At 42.0% G+C, this 20256-nt stretch overlaps 1 protein-coding gene across 3 annotated transcripts in view; it reads right to left on the reverse strand.

Annotated features, from left to right (window-relative positions):
• The window catches only part of grik2 (glutamate receptor, ionotropic, kainate 2), a 322650-nt gene that overhangs the window by 46536 nt on the left and 255858 nt on the right, over positions 1 to 20256 (reverse strand). For all 3 annotated transcript variants that reach the window (XM_085803022.1, XM_085803021.1, XM_085803023.1), the window contains exons 12-13: positions 15548 to 15666; positions 9256 to 9473 (exon numbers count right to left, since the gene is read on the reverse strand). In XM_085803022.1, the coding sequence (XP_085659148.1) occupies positions 9256 to 9473; positions 15548 to 15666 (337 nt within the window). The remainder of the gene's footprint in view (positions 1 to 9255; positions 9474 to 15547; positions 15667 to 20256) is intronic.

Raw genomic sequence — 20256 nt, forward strand, 5'->3', positions numbered from 1 at the left:
GTGGCTTCTCTGAGTTACGGGGGGGTCCGCGCAGCAGTATTTGTCCATATAATGGTTGTGAATGGGGCTCACTGTTCTTTGTCCAAAAAGACACACCAAAAAACATCCAAATACCTCCATAGTGCTCGTCTGTAATGTCCCTCTTGTATTGAAGCCCCAACATGAGAAATTGTTCTGAAAAAAATTCAATAAGTCTACTATGTTTTAAGCTTGTTTGTAGCGGAAGCTCCCAGTGTCTCGGTTCACTGCTCTTCCTGTGTCAGTGCAAATCTCATGTGATTTGCACTGACCGGCGGAACAATTTCTCATGTTGGGGCTTCAATACAAGAGGGACATTACAGACGAGCAGCATGGAGGTATTTGGATGTTTTTCGGTGTGTCTTTTTGGACAAAGAAAAGTGAGCTCCGTTCACAACCATTATATGGACAAATACTGCTGCGCGGACCCCCCCCGTAACTCCGAGAAGGAACGGAGGACTCTGAAACTTCTCCCAGCCCTTCGTTGACATGAGGGTGAGTAGAAAATGAGTGAAATTTGAATTTTGGGTGAACTATCCCTTTAAGACTGTACAACAGCACAACAGAGAGAAATATGGGACATTGTGGGGCCGTGGTTAAATTAGCATCACCTCAGCTGAAGGGAATAAACAAAAACTAAATCAGTCATGAAGTGCAGCATCCAGTAAACACACCGAGTAAAAGCCACCTGCGCTGCTGTGCGATCAACAGGTTTGATTCTGCGTTTGGCCCCACGCTGAATCCTGAAGCCGTCAGCTCCGACTCCAGTCAGGAACACGCAGCTTCCTGCTGTCACGGCTGCAAAGAGCTCATTCAGCTCCGGCTTTGAAAAAAAACTCTGAGCAGCAGCAGCGAGAGTCGACGCTCGGTGTGAACGGACCCGTTAGACTCCTGATTGAGAAGGAACAGAAAGCCGAGCCTCAAGGACTCTGAGTGTTCTGCAGACCGACGCTCAGACAACAAATCAGTTTGTTGTAAAGCACCGACAACATCAACCAACGCTGCTGTGTTGCCTAGCAATGTCCCGCTGTACAGTACGTTGTTGAGTGTTACTGTTACTGCTACTGCTGCTGTTTATGAGGCCTCAGTTATACGTTAAGCTGCTGCTCAAGTGGTTATTTCATATTTAACGGTTTATTATTGTTGCATCTACTGCTGCAGGAAATCATGAGTTTTACATTTCCACTGGTTGTGTGTGTAAGTGTGTGTGTGTTGCATGTTTTGTTTTGTTTTGTTTGTGTGTTTTATCTCAATCAAACTGAATTACAGCACAATGCGCCTCAGTTTTTATGCATACAGTATTTAGTGTGTGTGTGTGTGTGTGTGTAGCCTTGAATTGCTCGCTCGCTTGTTTGTGAAAGTGTTTTGCATAGTTTTTCAAAGAGCTCCTGGAAGACGGAGGGGAAGAGAGTTTGTTTTTTTGTCAGCACAAACAACAACTTTGCTTTTATGAGGAATTCTCTCAGAGCAGATTTAAGTGTCGACAGTCAACACAGGTGGCTGAGAAAAGGAAGAAAACACGTTTGTAGCTTCTTCTTCAGCTCGACCTGGAATTCGACTGTCACGGCGACAGATCTGTTAGTAGACTGAAGCAGCCAGACAGAATCACAGGGATTCATCTGAACTCTCTGTGTCTTTAGCCTTTAGGATCACTGCAGAGAAATATAAACACAAACTGTAGAAATATGAATAAAGAGAGAGAGCGGGCGACAAAGCGCATGTGTGAACAGGTGATATGAGTTATATAGTATGTTAAGGTTGAGGATTAATAACTAAACATTCGACACACAGAGGGAGCTTGACAGAAACGGCTGCCTGGAGTTTAAAGACTAAACTTTTGTGGATCCAAGACTGAAGCTGTAAAAACTAAACTGTCTTTTCAGTTACTTTCTCAGCAGCTCCTCTGGTCCAGAGTCACTTTAGGGTTTTTAGTCTCTGTCTTTCACTCTAACAAAGTCTTTATTACTACATAGAATTTATGAAAAAGAAGAATTTGGTCTCTAACTTTTTGTTAGAAGGATTGTGTTAAAGGGATAGTTCAACATTTTGGCAAATTGGCCCTTTGCCATAATCCCTATAGTCATAGCAGTATGTTCGTTACCTTTAATTGTCGGTGCAAGCTGTTTTTAGAACGGTGGAGCAGAGCCGTGAGCTGCTCAGAGCTACGCTACGGAGGCTCATGGGATTTCTTGGTTTCCCTCATCAAACTCATCAGATATGACGGTATTTCTTTGAGGTAAATTCATGCAAAACTGTTAATGCACGTTCCCATCGGTGGCAGTTTTTCAGCAAGCAGTCTCTGCATTTCCCTCTAAAATAACTCAGTCTGGCAACGTTCTGTTATTATCTCATAGCGTGGTGAATGTGCAGGCCACAACTTGTCCACCAGAGCATTTTGGAGTTGTTGGATTGTGTATTTGATGAGTTTGATGAGGGAAACCAAGAAATCCCATTAGCCTCCGTAGCGTAGCTCTGAGCAGCTCGCGGCTCTGCTCCGCCGTTCTAAAAATAGCTTGCACCGACAATTAAAGGTAACAAACTCCTAAGACTATAGGGATTATGGCAATGGGCCAATTTGCCAAAATGTTGAACTATCCCTTTAATAAGAAAATGTATGAAGTGTAGCATTAACTTCTCCCCACGATTCAAGATTATTCATTGTCATGTTACAAGAACATACGACGGAATCTGGTGCACTCAGAGACCAGCTCTTCAAATAAGATGTGAAATCATCATATAAAACATTTACATGACACACCAGGACAATACACACATTCAGCCATACACTCATGCTAACGTATGCTTAAAAAAGAGAATAAAGTACTGTATATATAAAAAGCTCATAGGCAAGAGCTACAGACACCCTGAAACACAAACACACACAAGCTCAGCTACAACATAGAAAACACACAGCGTCTCTCTGCGTCTCTCGACACAGGCTACGGTTTGTAGGAACTGACTCTGTGTCAGTGAAGAGGAAGACTCAGCTCCTCATTAGCAGCTCTGACTGCTGACCTGACATCAGTGTTGATGCTGCACTGAGCAGAGGACGGATGTTCAACATCCACTCTACTGTCGGTCCAACAGCAGCAGCAACACGCTTTAACAGGACGACACATGGACACCGTGAAAAGAGGGACAGACTTAAAAATATATGTAGATTTGTGGCAATTGTTGTTGGGAAAATGAATTTGTCATGACAAAATATATTTACGGTCGACTCCTTTTTGTCTTTTTAATCATTTTTAAATATGTCCTACTTACTGCAATATCCAAGTTCCATTCAAACTCATTATATTGAATTATTTGTGATCTTCCTGTGAATTGTGTTTGTTTTGGCTTCCTGCAGATTGTTGTTCATTTGCACCATGTTTCCTTTTCTTGTATTTATTCTGTATTTTCATATGTGTTTTTGAATCCGTATTGATTTTCAATTTGCAGTTTTCTCTTTGTCCCTCATCTTCTTCTTCTTCTACCACCACATGCTGCGTCCTCCCTTCGTCGGGTATCAGGCTCATCGCGTCACGGAGCTTTTTCTGCTTGGTTTAATCACCATGCTGAAGGTGTTCCTCCCCATCTGTCTTATGGCTAATGCAAAACAAGCCAGGCTTGTATAGCCGGGGGACATGGAGCTCAGTGGCACACTCATATAAAGGGCCAGTGTCTGTGGCGCCAACTCTGCCAGCCATCACCCCCATTATACACACTAGGTGAGAAACCCAGCGCTGTCTCTAATAAGATGTGATTTTATTAGCTAACAAGCCCGACACAGCTGTGGTGTGTGTTTGCTTATTAAATTATTCAGTGTTATTGTAGCGGCGATCCATAGGGAACGTCCCTGCGAGGAAGATGAGTGAGATGCTTCAATGCTTCAGAGATTATCCCGTGCAGACATTTACATAATTAGCCACCCATAGACTGGCATTTTACAGCACACATCCATAATTACCCCAACAAAGGGTATTTTGTCATCTTTTTTCTTCTTGTTTTGAAAAGTAATTGTGATGCACGCCCACATCAACCCGTCAGCGCGCTGCACTAAATCAACCTAAGGTTAGAGACTTGTGCCGATGTGGGCGGAGCCTTCTGTCAATACTGTCTGTCCTCATCTAGCATTTTCTGAACGTGTGCAGACCAAACAGAAACAGCACAGTTTAAACATTATCATTTCTGAAGAATTGGTTTGGTAATGTTTTTTAAAGAGACCCAGAGGAGTTTGCTTTTGGTTATAAAAGAGTCTCATATTAATGTGGATGAATCTATGTTACCCACTTGTTCCCATTTTAGATAAATATATCATTTTGTCTTTATAGTAATATTATTATTTAGTGGTCGACTCGCCTAGCATTTCCGAACGCTGCCTGGTGGGTCATGGGAATAACACCGCTACATCACTAGTTGACATCGTTTATGGTCGGAACTACGACGGTATCTGATGGTCTTCCAACCTCCGACTTTCGTTCCTGATCAATGAAAACATTCTTGACAAATGCTTTCGCTTTCATCCAAGAATTTCACCGTGCGAGCAGAGGCTCATGGGAAATGTAGTGTGAAAACACTTCTGCTTTCTGAAAGTCCTCGTAGTCACTTTAAAGACAGCTTCCTTTTTTTACGACCTCATCCACTGTCGCCGTTTTGTTGTCGTCAGAAACATTTGACTTGATGCCGCCCTCTGATGGACGTATTGTTTAACATCCTAAGTTTGTGCATTGCACATTATGTAGCTGTTTTCAGATGTAACAGGAGCTTCATGATAATAATTCTGTTTTAAACACCTCACACAGGATCTGTGGACGCAACATCATAACTAAGTCAATTACTCAGTGAAGGACAAATGATTCATTAACACAAATTAACAAAGAAGAAGAAGCAAAGAAAGTCTTAAAAGTTGCTGTGCACCAGACCTGATAATGTGTTTATTGATTTACTTTTTCCATTTAACTTTTCATACCTGCATGTTTTAGCCTCTTTTGAAATTAATTCTGAAGATGATAAACAATCACAGTTTAATGATCATATCGCTTTTGACTAATTTTGACTTTTGCATCAACTATACCTGAGTTTTGTGCAGTTACATGAGGTTTATTCAGTGCCTATTACACACAGTTGAGTGTACCAAATGTACAATCTCTGGTATATATAGATGATTTATTTCATGACATGGCAACAGAAAATTGTAGACTGTAATTGGCTGGGAGGAGCGAGTCCATGGGTCGTCTGTGCAGCAGGTTATTATGACCCATCGTTAGGGTTTGTTGTCAGGCAACATCCTGTTGTCGTAGTGATTAGGACGAGGTGGTGACACAGTGACAAAGACTGGGAGGAGGATGGGTCGAGTACAGCAGTTTGTGTTGTTTTGTTTACAGACGTGACCTCACTGGAGTTACTGTAAAGTAATTGGTGGTAACTGGTACGACGATCTTAAGGGTGGCATCAGAGTTGGGTTGGAAGAAACAACCTAAACTCCCCTTTAATAAAACCAACTGGTGTTGTATTTTATACCGTTGGAAAGCCTGATGAGTCACCTTTAAAACAAGGTACGTAAGGATCGTGCATCCGTGGTACGAGCAACACAATGCACAAACCTTACAAGTTGTACCTAGTTGCTTAATTACTAATCAGGCTTTCCAACGATAGAAAATACAACACCAACTGGTTTCATTAAATGGGGGAAATTATTGACTGTTTCCAAACTTTTTTTTTGGATTTTATATATGTGTTCAGGATGAAGTTTGATTGGGATTAACTGGGATTAACCGACCAGTGTAAGTAGATGTTAATGAGACAGGAGATTGTTGTACAAGAATGAAAGTCTTTGTAAAAACAACTAGTTCATGTTTAATGACTGATGGATTATTGGGTGTGAGGTCTTTGGACTATGTGGAGTGATGGGGTCACTGATTATGAGGCAAGGTTTTTCCATTCACCAGCATGATAGTCTGATGGAAACAGAAGTCTTAGCTGTCTCTGGAAAAGTTTATAATTGGAGCTTTAATAACTTTTTACAACTACAGCATTATTAGAGAGTTTGTTTTTGGCCTTGAAGCCAAAGTTTAGGTGTGAGAGATTCAAGATCAAGTTTAATTGTATTTTTTTCCCACTTCTCCACATCATGATTCAATAATTGCAGATTGGACTTGTGTATTCTGTGTTGAAGAGGCAGTTTGTTTTTTATGAGATGATTTTCTTGTCAGTGACTCTTGTGGGATTTTGTTGAAGGTGTGAAAGTTTGGAGCAGATTTTTTGCTATTTTATAAAATGCAACATATTTTCAAACCTGACACTTGAACGCTGGAGTTGGCAGTGTTAGTGATAATCCTGTGTGTGTATCCCAGTCCAGCCCATAATAGCGCACAGTGTCTGACCTGAGGCTGTAAATGATGGCTGCAGAGGGACCTCATCGCCGGTACGATGATTAAAAAGCACATATGCTGCTTCTTACACCAACTGTTGTTTTCATTACTTTACGTGGTGGAATTATAAAGAGACGGTGCTGCAGCAGTTTCCTGATGAGACCGGTGTGAGTGTCAAGACGAAGCACACAAACATATTAATCACAACTGTGTGTGTGTGTGAGCGATACCTGGGAATGCATAATGCTCCGAGCACAGATGGATGAAAACGTTTAAAAAAAAGAAGCTTCAACTTGAAGTGCCATCGACTGATAAACAAATCAAGAAATCTAAGTTTTCAAACTTCACCCATTAAAGGGGAATTGCCTTTTTTTTTTTTACAATCTGAACCTTATTTCTAGCATAAAATACAATCATTTACTCACCCAGATAACTTTGGTGTCATTACAAGTCGTTCTGACGAAATTAGATCCAGCAGAGAGCCGCGTATATCCGTATAATGCGAGAACACGGGGCAGCGCAATGCAGCCTCTAAATAACACATTATCTGCCGCAAAACTCGTTCATTCACCAATATTTTGTTATGATATGCTAGTGCTATTCCCCTCTGAGTCCGGGGTTAGCTGTTATCAACATCCGGGGTCTGTAGGTTGACCTACTAACCTCTGACCTGGATGATGTCATCTCCGACCGCTGCCCAGGCTCATTCTGATAATAATCATTCTGCTTCGGCAATCGGGTCCATTTTTAGCTCAACTAGCCGGAGCTTTAGTGAGTCCAGGTTGAGGAGAGGAAGCCTGTGGAAGCTGAACTTCATCCAGCTGCTCATTTTGTTCTGACAAGTCGGAAACACGCAGAAACGAACCGTAGCATTAGTGGTAGCAACAAGCCGCGGCGCTCGGAGATTACATAATCCAGGTCAGAGGTCAGTAGGTCAACCTACAAACCCCGGATGTTGATAACAGCTAACCCCGGACTCAGAGGGGAATAGCACTAGTGTATCATAACAAAATATTGGTGAAATTAACAAATTTTGCAGCGGATAATGTGTTGTTTAGCGGCTGCATTGCACTGCCCTGTAGACTCACATTATACGGATATACGCGGCTCTCGGCTGGATCCAATTTCGTCAGAACGACTTGTAATGACACCGAAGTTATCTGGGTGAGTAAATGATCGTATTTTATGCTAGAAATAAGGTCCAGGTTGTAAAAAAAAAAAGGCAATTCCCCTTTAACCCTGACAGGCAGCAGCAGGACGTCTATAGGAACCAGAGCAGAGCTGTCCCTGCTTTGTGCTTCCAGGATGTTCCACTGGTGTTTGATCATGGCGACACGGTGGATCAGCGGTCAGCGCTGTCGCCTCATAGCAAAAAAAAAGTATTCTAGGTTTCAACATGACCCGGCCACCTGGGAGCTGTCTTCATGGAGTCTGCAGCCCAAAGACACGCAGGTTAAGGTTGAAGGGGAAATCGGGGTTTAAGCATGAATGTGTGAGTGAATCTGTGAGTCCAGTTAGAGACCGGTGACCAATCGATACAAGTCCAGCTCCTCATGGCCCGAGTTTAACTGAGTTATACTCATAAAAGTTCTAAAATAACTAAATAAAAAACTAAAACTTATTGTTCATGGCTGGAATTACAATAAGGACAAAATGAAACATAAGTTTGACTTTCTGAATGAAAAGTCAGAAGATCATCAATGTTAAAAGCATCGAGTAACATTTGTCTGTGTACTGGATGTCTCCATGGAGGACGGTGGTAAACCCACTGACTTTATTTTCATCCATAAATTTCATCCAATGCTGCTGAAATGATACTGAAACTGATGAGATGGTTCAAGAGCTTTATATTTGAGGACTTAGATTTCATTTTCTACCTTTACTTTAGGAATTCAGAAGCTTGTTATTTATTATTTGAGGCTCTGTTCACCGCAGAAACTGCTGTTAACTGTTGTGGACATCCTTGGGGGTGGGGGAGGACACACTTTGCCACGCTCTGGTTTTTATTAGGACAGGTGTAATATCATTTATAAAAAAAAACACATTTTACAACACATCTCAAACTGGGGGCATTTTAAAAGAGGATGATACTGAGAGGTAATATAAGAAATGTAAGTATCTGTGGTTTTGACCATTCCTTTTTTAAAACCTTCTTTTTAGTAATGTTTCTCATATTTAGTGAAGTACACCCAGAGGCTGTCTCATCCAGACACCGAGCTATGACCTATGAAGTATTGAGAATTATTAAAGTTTGATTGTTTCCTGAGACGAGACAATGGAAACTGGAGAGATAAAGAGGGGGAGTGAGATGTGAAAGTGAAAAGGAGGTGTGAATTCAATTGTAAAGATGTGTTGAGATTGTTGATTATAAAAAGGCTCAGTCTGTCGTGAGATGTGGAGTTCACACAATAAAGAAACTGGATAATAAATTATTTAATTTCTTTTAAATGAGAAATAACATATACTTATTGTTAGGAATTATTGTGTAAGCTCCATCTATCCTCTCTGCAGTCGTGCATTTGTCTGAACCTCTTTGAATTTCAACATATCTGTGATTCAAGGTTGATTTTCTGTTTAGTTCGGTAAAGTGAGATCTTTAAGTAGCCTTGAGTTTGAAATTTGGGTTTTTATATAATGAGCCGATACTTGTATTAACACAAGGTTGATCGCTCTGTAGGAACTGACTCTCTTCAGCTTTTTGTGTCTGAACCATTTTAAGAAAAAATACAACTGTTATTTCTTTTCCCTTTGAAATGAGCACTACAGTACAAGTTTGTAATATTTCCCATGCAGCTTTTGCTTTTCAAGCTCGGGCCTCTGAATCCCTGGATGATACGAGTAACACTACTGTTATCTGGTTTGATAACATGGAGTGGTAACTCACCTTGAAGAAGGTCATGGTGGAGCCGTCCTCTACGATCCCATATTCTATTTTGGTCTGCTTGGCCAGGTCGTCGGCGGAGTCGATGGGCGACTCCATCCTCTCCACGGTGAGGAAGGCAGCCAGGTTGGCCGTGTAGGAGGAGATGATGATGAGCGTGAAAAACCACCAGATTCCTCCTACAATTCTGGTGGAGAGCGCTTTCGGCATGAGCTCAGATCCTGAACGAGAGGAGCAGAGGGGGCGGGGTGAGGTCTGGTACAGGACTAGGCTGGAGAGGGGGGGGGCAGCACCGGGCCAGACCGGGCCTCTGCATCTGCTGCCTGGATCACACACTCAGACACAGACACACTGAGTGGACAGAGTGGGACGGCTCATGGTTGGACCTGGTGTTTGGTGTCAATCCTTCATGTTTAACCTGGACCTGAAGCTTTTATTCTCTCTGAACTCAAAATGCGACAGAAAATACTGACAAAGGAAAATTAATTTGCTTGTTCATCTGACATCTGTACTTAGCTACAGTAGCTATCTATTACCAACTGGCTAACCTCTGTGCTAACCAATCAGAAGCTTATCTTGGGCCTTATAATGAGGTGTGATCAGGTATATTGTTGCTGTGTTGCTATTTTTGAGGGAGTGGAAATTTCCTGCTCTTAAGGCCTTTACACACCGGGGAGGTGACAAATAAAAGACAAGAAAATGCACAGATACTCTATCGTGCTCATTAAAGTTTTTAGGGCTAATGTTTTGTACATTGTATTTCTTTTTAGACAATTGAGGGCCTATAACTAGGGGCACCGTCCTTCTTATCTTATTTTATGTTTTATGTACCCAACTGCCTTATTGTTTATCTAAGTTTGTTTCACAGTCCTATGTCTTAAGTGTGAAACTCTCGCAATTGCTTTCCAATGCAGAGTTTACTGCAAATAGCAAATAAATGACTCTAACTCTGATTTGAAAACATGACCGTGAACTGTGAAAACTATTCATACCAGCGGCGATGCGAACAATTATAAACCAAAGTTTTGAGTCGTGCCTTAAAACTCTGTAACACACACCTACGCGTTGATTATCGCTTAGGTATTTGTTTACCTCAAACCTGCTGTGCCACTGTCGTCTAGTTACCAACTCTACTACCGTTAAAACAGCAACTCACTATGTGACAGCCGAGCTGTTCGGCTCAAACCTGGTCTACAAAGCATCTTTTGTGGTTTCCTGTCACATGTGATCAGCTGTCATTGGTGACTGATTGTCCTGCTTCAAAAGGATAATATAAGTTCTGCTTCGTCTAAACGGCTACACTTTCGTTAAAAATTGGTGTTTTCAAACAAAAACAAGCTCCATCCAGACTAACAGACCTTAAAACGCACACATGCATAAGCATGAGCAATCATGTACCCAGCGAGCTGCAAACTGGTGTAAACAGGAAGTCGATCGTCTACTCTGCAGCTGATTTGTTGCACAAAACACCCCAGGGGGCCGGCAGCATTTCCAAATATCTACATCTTTGGTGCTCTTTAGTTGTGTGACTGAGAGGTGAAAACATAGAAGAAGAGGTGTGTTTGAAAATGGATGGTGTTTGAGAGTGAAGATTAACCCTCCTCCTATAAGAGCTTTGGTTTAGTTTCTGTTCACATCTACAGTAGTTGTTTACATTACATAACATTCAGATCTTCCTTTATGGTTGTTAAAGGGCCAACACAGACCGAGGTGGATCAATCACAGCAGATGACTGATCGACAAACAGATGGAGCGACTGCAGAAAACAGGACTTGAGGTGAGACCTGCATCTTTTTCTTGTTGATTTTGCAGCTTCAGATGTTTTGCATGTTCAAGGTCCTGTTGGACCCTGGAGCAGCCACAAGGCTTCATGGTAATTAACGCCTTAGATCCAAACAACAAATTATTTCACCAGCACTGGAACGACACCAATGGTACTCTGGTGTAACAAGGTTTTATAAATTGAATCGGACACAGATTCTTTGGTTCTCCACTCTCTAAAAGACCCGGCCTGTCAAACTGGTTAGCAAATGCTCAACAGCATGAAATTGCACATTGAAGGCCGCAGAATGTAAACCCTGCTTGACATCTGCATAGATTCACTCTGTCCCTGCCAGTGACTCCACTACTGACTGCAGCACTTCTTTTAACAGAATTGATTTTGTTGCTGCCACAAACGCTGGTCCGAAGAGCCCCATGTTAGTTTCTACATGCTGTTGTTTAGCTTAGCATTAGTCACTTTTAGTATTTTGTGTCTCTTGTGCACAGACTCGAGTTAAAATCTTGTTTTCATTCAGGTTTTTGCAATATAAGTGCATGGGAAGAATTAGACAGAGATTTGTTGTCCAGGTGAGTTTGGATAACAGCAGGACTATTCAACTCAAGCAGCTTAAGCAAGTGAAAAGCTGGGATTTTGCACATTGCAGTCGTAGGGGAAGCTGACAAAGAGTCAGAGCGGTGGGAGGTTAAGAGCAGTGTGGACTTTGGACTGCACACTTTGTGTGACACTCAGCGTCCACTCTCGGTTTTAATCAAACTTACTTTCCGTTCCCTGAGAGAGCTGTCGAGCAGCAGGAGCACAACACTGAACTGTCAGCGCACTGTTACCACATATAGTGAATGCTAAGAAGCTCTGTATCACTTGTTGTTACTGTCAGGCCTCATATAGTTATTAAAACAAGAATGTTTAATGCTCCCACTTGTTCCAGAGGAGAAACTACGTCCATAACTGTGGCAACATGCAGAGTCAAAGCTAAACGTGAGGAAGCTGCATTCAGTTTTTTTGTGCATCACGTTCTGTATCCGACACAAACCGAGCAAACAAACACCCGGAAATCTGTGTAGGTTCAGACTAAAAGCTGTGTGTGTGTGTGCACAAAGACAGAAATATGCAGACTCAAGTCTTTTAAGATTGTACACGAGCTCCAAATCCTGTCTCACAGTTACAACACAAACGAATGTAGAAATGTCCTTATACATCTGTTTGTGTACTGATACTTGTGAACGCTCCACTTCTCAGTCTCTGAGACAAATGGTAAAGGAGTGCAGTTTTATGGACTGTGTTGCATTTAAGTTCTCCACAAGCACGGGTTGTGTCACTGGACTTTTATTGGGGCCATACTATTCATTTATCACGTGTTTTTGCAAACCATCATCACTGCGTACCTCAGCAATCACTGTTAGATGTGTAATAGATGATAAACACTAATTTATAGAACTCATATTGAAAGTGAAGTCCTGTGTTTTGGCTAAAACCTGTTTTGTGTTCGTCCTTTAGTCCCAGTGGACATTTGATTCTCCTGAAGAGTTCCTGAAATAATTTGTTCACAAATGATCTCTGCGCCAACAGCATTAGTACATTGATGTCACGTGAGGCGGAGCTCAGGGGGAGCCAGATCATGATAGCTCTGTGGAGAAAATGGCATCGTGCTAATGCTAATGCTAACTAACGGACGGTCAGCCAGTACTGTAACGTTTCCGGTGCAGGTGTGATGCTGCGGGTTTGTCGGGTCGTCTGCAGCTGAGTTGGTGTGAAATGATTCAGATGTGTAAATACGGTTAGCGTTAGCTGCTAGCTGGTCCCTAGGCGAGAGCGGGCGAGTGTGAGTGCGACACCTATTGGCAGGGAGGAATTAAACTTGTAGCTAACACCTTTAAGGTCTAATAAACATTTGAGGATTTCCATCAAGAAATGAGTGAGATTATTGGGAATGGCACGTACATATGGAAAACATGAGGATAACAACGAATAAAAATGGTCATAACACGGTTTTAAAGAAGCTGTTTGTATGTTTTGCTATTGCTATACAGCATCTGTTAGCAGTTACGCTGATTGAAGGTTAAGTAAAGGGTGTGTGACTGAAACATTGAGGGTTGATTGACACTTCATGGTAATCTCACAACCTAAAACTGCTGCTAACAACACAACATTGGCCTCAGTGTGTGTTTTATAACTGTACATTGACTCTTTAGCCGCCATCCTTCAACACCGTCTGGCTCGGCGGTGTTGTTAAACTCACCCAGGGCGGCCACTCGCCTCCCACTGTGTCCACTCATCATCGAACCACAACCCAGAACAGGAATCAAGGAAACAAACATGACCACAAACACAAAGTGAATCCATCGGTACTGTCAGCAGTGAGATTCTGCCCGTCCTGTGTCGTTCCCATGGAAAAATCTTTCTTTCTTTTTTCTTTATATATATAAACGCAGGTCTGTTTGAGAAGTGGAACGTGTTACCATGTGGCCCCGAGCTCCTGATCCCGTTCCACCTCAGAAACCAGAACAGAATAAGAGGGACGACCCGCTCAGAGAAGCGAGTGGAACCCAAACAGAACCTGGTTGGGGCTGACTGTCATGTACCCAAGGTAACGTCATGACCAAACAGCACATCCCACAGTTTTCTGGGGGGGTAGTGGTGGGGTTGCAGCGCTGCAAGCCACCAGGCAGGGGAGCCTCTCTACAGTGTAGACCAGTGTGTTCATCCTGTCTAATCCCACAGCCTCCTGGCCCTCAACCACATCTTCTCAACCGGTCAACCCTCCGTCTGTCCTGCTGGCTACCGGATCAACAGCTGAACACATCAACCATCAACCTGCACCTGAGACTTGTTGGTTATAAACATGTTAAAAAAAAAAAAAAAAAGTTGTTTTTCTTGGTGCGAAGTAAAAGTCAAACCAATGCATCATATTTTAATCTCCAATAAAAAGTTTTAAAGGTCAAATAAATAAAAAAAATATCTGTGAAAAAACGTTAGTAAAAGCTAATTTGGAGATATTAGTGAGCATGCATTAGAAATAAGTCACAGCATGCAGCCAGCCAACCAGAGATAAGTTATCAGCTACTTAATCCTAAAAGAGACTTGGAGGCTTGGACTCAAGGGTCACCTTACCCAAAATATATGTTTTCTCATTTACCTCCAGTGGTGCCTACTCATGCAGACAGCTCGGTGGGATTTCACCCTCTAACGACTCACTGTCTCTGGAAACAAATTATACTGTTTGTTGTTATTGTCGTTGTGTAATTACACCTCTACTAAATATGTGTGTGTTTCTTTCTTTTGTTTAAGTTTGAAAAATGTAAAAATATTAAAAACAATGTGATACTAAATCACATTTTCATGGTGCCATCATGTGACATGATAAGGCAGAACTATTCAATTGTATAATGTAATACAGATATACTGTTGAAAGCTCTGATATGTATTTCTAACAATCCATTCATTGATTTATTTTCATAATGGACGTTTCATTTTTCTATGTTAAATTCAAGGTCCTCAAAATGCACCATGTGAAATTACCTTCTGAGAATTTGAAAGATTAAAAAAAATCAAAGTATATGAATTTGAATAGATAGTTTTTTTCAAAGTAAAATATGCCAGTGCAATACATTCTTTTGGTTTTTTCTTCCTTCAAGTGTTCATTTAAGGTTGTGAGCACCAGATATCAACCTCCTCTCACCTGCATTTTATTAAGTAGATACTGTATAACACAGGAACCATCTGCACAGGTAGACACCATGAGAGGTAATGGAGAATTGAAACTTCTCATAATTCAGGTGAACCGACCCTTTAATAAAGCAGCTCGACTGCAGCAGTGAAGGCTCCGATCCACCGTTCAGATGCAAGACAGAGACATTCAGTAGAATTCATGCTTTTCCAGGCCCTGAAACCATCTCTACTGTACCTGCTGCGCTGTCAGCTGCTAATTTATTATATAAAATGCAACATATCTCATATTTCTACAGGCAATGTGGATGATAGAAGCCATTCCAAGTTCGTTTATCTTATTTATTTTATTCTCCGTCTAAAGATGCCAACTAGTTGAGAAGATATGGCGTTGGTTCGGCAGAGGGGAAATAAATAAAACCAAACAGGCAGGATTTAAAAAAAAAAAAAGCTGCTCATTCATCCGTCTGACTCTTCTCTTCTGTGTGGGTGGGTAGGTGGGTGGGATGCACTTACCTGGTCCAAACGGCTGTGAATAGGTGGGGAAAGGGGAAAAGTAGGAGGGAAAGGGAAAGGGAAAGGGGGAGGAGTTAGAGTAGAGGGGGTGAGGAGGAGAACATGCAGGAAGGAAGGAAGGAAGGAAGGAAGCACCGTCCTCATTCACAGATCACATTCACATCACTCAGAAAAAAAATCCCCCTCCTGGTCCATCCTGCTGGACGTCACCAGTGAAGCATCTAGCTACATGCACAGAGGCCCCCATGCATGGTCATGGTCACAGAGCAGAGACTGACCCCAGCAAAGAGTGGGACTGGTACTTAGAAAAAGGTGGCAGGCAGAGGCGTCTACCTTGCTGCATGAGAGCTCCAACTCCGAACCAGAAACTATTTAGCAGGGTGAAATTGTTTTCCACTACATCCGAGTCGGGGTTGCAGGGGTGGGGGTTATACCACTCGTAGGGACTAAACCTGTGACGATCAACAGAGGACACACAGGCATACACACACACACACATACGCACACACAGGCACGCACACACACATACACACATACATATATATATGTAATTGAACTGTAAGGAGGCAACAAGACACAAAGAGTGCACAATAAGAGAGACCGAGAGCGGTCGTCCTACCTGGGGAGACAAGGAGAAGAGAAAACACAGTTTAATTAGTCATTTCCACAACACACACAATAATGATCGCGCATTAAACTGAATGTTAAGCCGTCGACTGAATTATAGGAAATTAAGAGTTTATTACATAAGATGTTGATTTATACAGTCACAATAAAAAGGCGCGGAAAAAACGGCGACTCGTCTCAATGTCTCTTGTGTGTGAATTTTTGATTTGAATAACATACAATACACGGAAGAGAGAGGGGGTGAGGGAAGGGGGAGGGGGGCTCAAATTAACACCACTCATTTTCCAAAAGAGGCTTCTCGTGTGGGCGTGCTCATATCAAAGGCAATTCCCTCAGTAATTTAATCGATGGGGGTCTGAAAATAACTCCATTGTCAGATGAGGAAAGAACTAATAATCCTCATAATCTTGGAGAAGCATTAATATTCAGCAGATCAAATGGTTCATTCCCGTCGAGCCCACGCACGCACGCCGGCCGCCGCACCGCAACGCTGCTCCTCCTCCTCCTCTACACTCGGCGCACTCCTCCAGCAGGGAGATCTTTTTCATTTAACTCATGTTAGAAGTGACATTACATTAGTGAAGGTTGATTGGGCTACAATTAAGCATCCTGACCTGATTTGGCGTGGTGTTGGAGTTGGAGTTGGAGTTGGAAGGGGGGGTGGGGGGAGTCGGGGGGAGGCGGGGGGTCTCCACTCGAGACATCACGGTTTGACTAATCAGATTGTAATGCAGTGATAATAATGTAGAGTGGATGTGTGGCTGCTGCTGGCAGTCAGGACTGATCACCTGGAGGGTGGAGGGACGGTATTATACGGTGACCCTGAGAGCTCAGCACAGTGCACTTTAAGAAAACATATGGAAATGTACATACAGTAAAAACAAAAAAACAGGTTTGAGATACGAAACACAAAAATATAAAAGGGTGAAACACAACAGAGGTGTTTCAAGGGGACACAAAAAAGCGACGGACCAGGCTTGAGCTCAATGTTATGGAAAACATTAGTTGGCAGCCCGTTGTACAGTTTGACTGTACTTATTTGTGTTTTGTATATTATGTTATTGTTTACTCAAACTATACATTTATTCTAACCCTTATTTTTTTAACAGTGGAAATCTTACAATCTTCTTCTTGGTCTTTAATGTGTTTTTATGTATTTTGTAGTCAGTTTTTAAACTTATCTGTAAAATTCAGAATTTTTTCAGTGGGTCTTCTTGGCACCACTGATAGCGCAAATTAATAAATCAAATCAAATATGTAACAAGCAGTATTGTATATACATTTCTTCATAAATGATCTTTGTACAAAATAGTTTATATTTCCATTTATATTTTTGTACATAACTGTATATTTTAATCTTCAGCTTTTCATGTTTGTTGACTTATCTGCTGCTGTAACAAGCAGATTTCCCATAAGTGGAATCAATGAAAGTCTTATCTTATCTCTGTGCTGTGGGCTTTGCCTTTATGTCCCCTGGAAGCACATTTTTTTGTGTATTTGCGTCACGTTTGTGTGTTTGTTGTTGTCATGTGTTGCACATTTTCTGAAGCTGTTCCCGTTTGCACGTGTTTTCTTAAGTTGCAGCGTGTCGGTCCCCTCCGGGCCACCGTACGACACCCATAAAGCTGGTGTAGCTACACCTGATTTGATGTATTGGTGCCGGGGTGAGAACAGCAGTAGCGAGTTCCATACAGTAATATATGAGCCTATATGAAGACGTATGGCTGTATGGATAAGATGACAGCATCATAACTGCTCCCTGTCATTGACTAATGGGCTTTGCTTATAATGTGGTTAGCAGCGCCGTTCCTTTTCACCCCTACAACACTCGGGAGGATATTGAGTGGTGTAGCTCAAGGACCTTTCAATGTCCCCTGATTTTTGCTTTGAGAGAATCCTTGGCCTTAAATCAATCCGTGTGCTCGCTCACTCAATTTGTCCCACATTTGCTTGCTTGTCAATTTGTAATGCCAAATTGAGTTCAGCTGAACTGCAACCTTGCGGTGGCACGTGGTAGCTATGTGACTCACGCAGAGGTCTCTGAATATGTTTCCTCCAATCAAGTCGCGAATAGACAATTACCGGTCGCCGTGAACGTGGATGAGTGACGTTGATGTTGTCATGACACCAAACCCTGCTGGGTGCTGGTGCTGGGAGTGGCTGGATCATCTACTAGTATATATATTGCTGCCAAACGCTAAAGCAGCGGCGTTTACAGGAGGCGACACAGCTTAACCTGTCTCTCACTGTAGCGCCGCTCGGCCCCTCTTCTCTGTCGTTCTGATCCAATTACACTGCCCTTAACATTATCTCAGGTCATCTGCGCTCCGCTGAGAGAAACTTTGAGCAAGGTCAGTGCAGAGATAAGCACGGACAAAAAAAAAAGAAAAAAAGAAAAAGAAGAGAAAAAAAAAGCAAGGATTTCAGCAGCAGTGCAGAAACAATGTGAGGTGTTTATCTTTCAACAAGGGCAGTGTCATCCTGCAGAAAACTCCAGCGATCAGACGCTTGATAAGACCAATGTCAGGGGAGATGAATCAACACAGCTGCTCCGTCACAGGATGACTGACTCTGTGTCAACATGTCAACTCAAGATCCACTTCACTTTACTTCTGATAATCGTTTATGAAGCAGATTTTAGATTGTACTTTTATGCATTTAAATGTTTTATTACACTTGGTTTACTATTATTAGTGGGGTTTCCATTAAAACGTATTGCAAACGCTGTGACTTTTCCACCTCCTCCAAGCGTGACAACTTTTTTTGCAATTTTTTGGGACCTTTTTGAATTCTGTGTTTCCATACAGGTGTATCTATGTACTATTATTAGCTGGGTTTCTAATAAAAGAACGTTGCAAGAAAATACTAATTATGTGTGCGGTGTCTTGTAGCTGAATAGTTCACCGAAATCAGCGGTAAGTGGCACAACATTTTCTAGTCAGGCTTCATTTAACGGAAGCAGAATTAGACAGTCTGTGAATATTTACATTCATCCAGGTCATCATTATCTCTTGGCAACAAATTGAATCGAAGGCAACTGGACGGGGGTCTGCGACGCCACCTATCTTAAGGGGGACATATTATGGAAATATTGCTTTTTGAAGGCTCTTTAACATATATTTGGGTGTTTGTCTTGCCTTCTGGCCTCCAAAATGTGAGAAATGACAAGAAAATCTACGTGGTTTTACGAGCTGTTCCCTCAGTTTTCTTCCAGTGATGTAACTAGGATGCGAATTTGCATAACACCACCCCTACCTGGGACCGGTAGAAGGGGCGGGGCAAGCAGTGGTTCATTTGCATTTAAAGGGACAGGCACTGAAACCAGCTGTTCTGAACAGGGCTGTTTTGAGAGCATGAAAAGAGCCGTGATGTTTGATCCTTGGGGTATTTTTACCGAAACATGTCACAAACATGTCTTTAAGACACCTGGGAACTATTTTAATTTGTGGAAAAGGGGCAGAATACGTCTCCTTTAACAGGGGAGGGGGTCTGTGACACCACCTGTCTCCCATTTATAATGTTGCCCTTTCATTGATACCCAGGAGAGAAAACAACTCAACCTTGCATGACTCTTAACGTAAGAGATTCCAACAATGGTCAAGTGAAACTACACCTATCACACAGTACTTTGGTGAACACCCTCACAGAGGTTAAAGGAATAGTTCACCAAAAAATGAAATTAATTCAATCACTGACCTCTTTAAACCCTCTTCTTAAAACAGACTTTCATCATCAAGCTGATTTTACTTTTTTTTCAGATTTAGTGATGTTGATTGATCGTCCTCTTGCTTTGGGGCCAAGTCTCTGTAATTGTATTTCTGATTAACTTGTTTGCTGCCACTTTACAACATGACCACCCTCATAAAGATTTATTAATGGTTTATAATTAGGCTGTCAGTTCAGCTGTTAACGCTGAATAAATCACAAATAAACAATGACAAACTAATCTGAATACAGTTGATGCCGGTTCACTATTTGGCAAGATCAAGTTCACCACTGGTTCAAGCTTACTGATCATTCATCTCACTAATGAGTTACTAATATCTAGAGCTAGATATGAAAACACATCAACATTTAATAATGAGTTTGGAAAAGATAAAATCGATATGGGCTGTTTCTATATGTGTTTGTGTCCTTTTAAATTGTGCTTTGTTTTATGTTTTAATTCTTTTCTTCCTGTGTATCCGACAGGAGGAACTCGTCACGTCTCTGTTTGACTTTGGGTTTCGGCTCAGGAAGTCGCTGGTGTCACTCTGCAGACCTGGAAGTAGCTGGAATAAGATAAACGGTGGTGGTGCAGAATGAGAACCGGCCTGGATGATCAAGCTCATTTACAAACATGAAACACACTGGTGTGTGTGTGTGTGGCTCAGTGTGTGAGCAGCTCAGCAATAATGAAAAGTGCGGCCTAAATA

This window comes from Trachurus japonicus, chromosome 16 (genome assembly GCF_045865225.1).
Source record: "Trachurus japonicus isolate A0001 chromosome 16, Traja_1.0".
NCBI classification, from domain to species: Eukaryota; Metazoa; Chordata; class Actinopteri; order Carangiformes; family Carangidae; genus Trachurus; species Trachurus japonicus.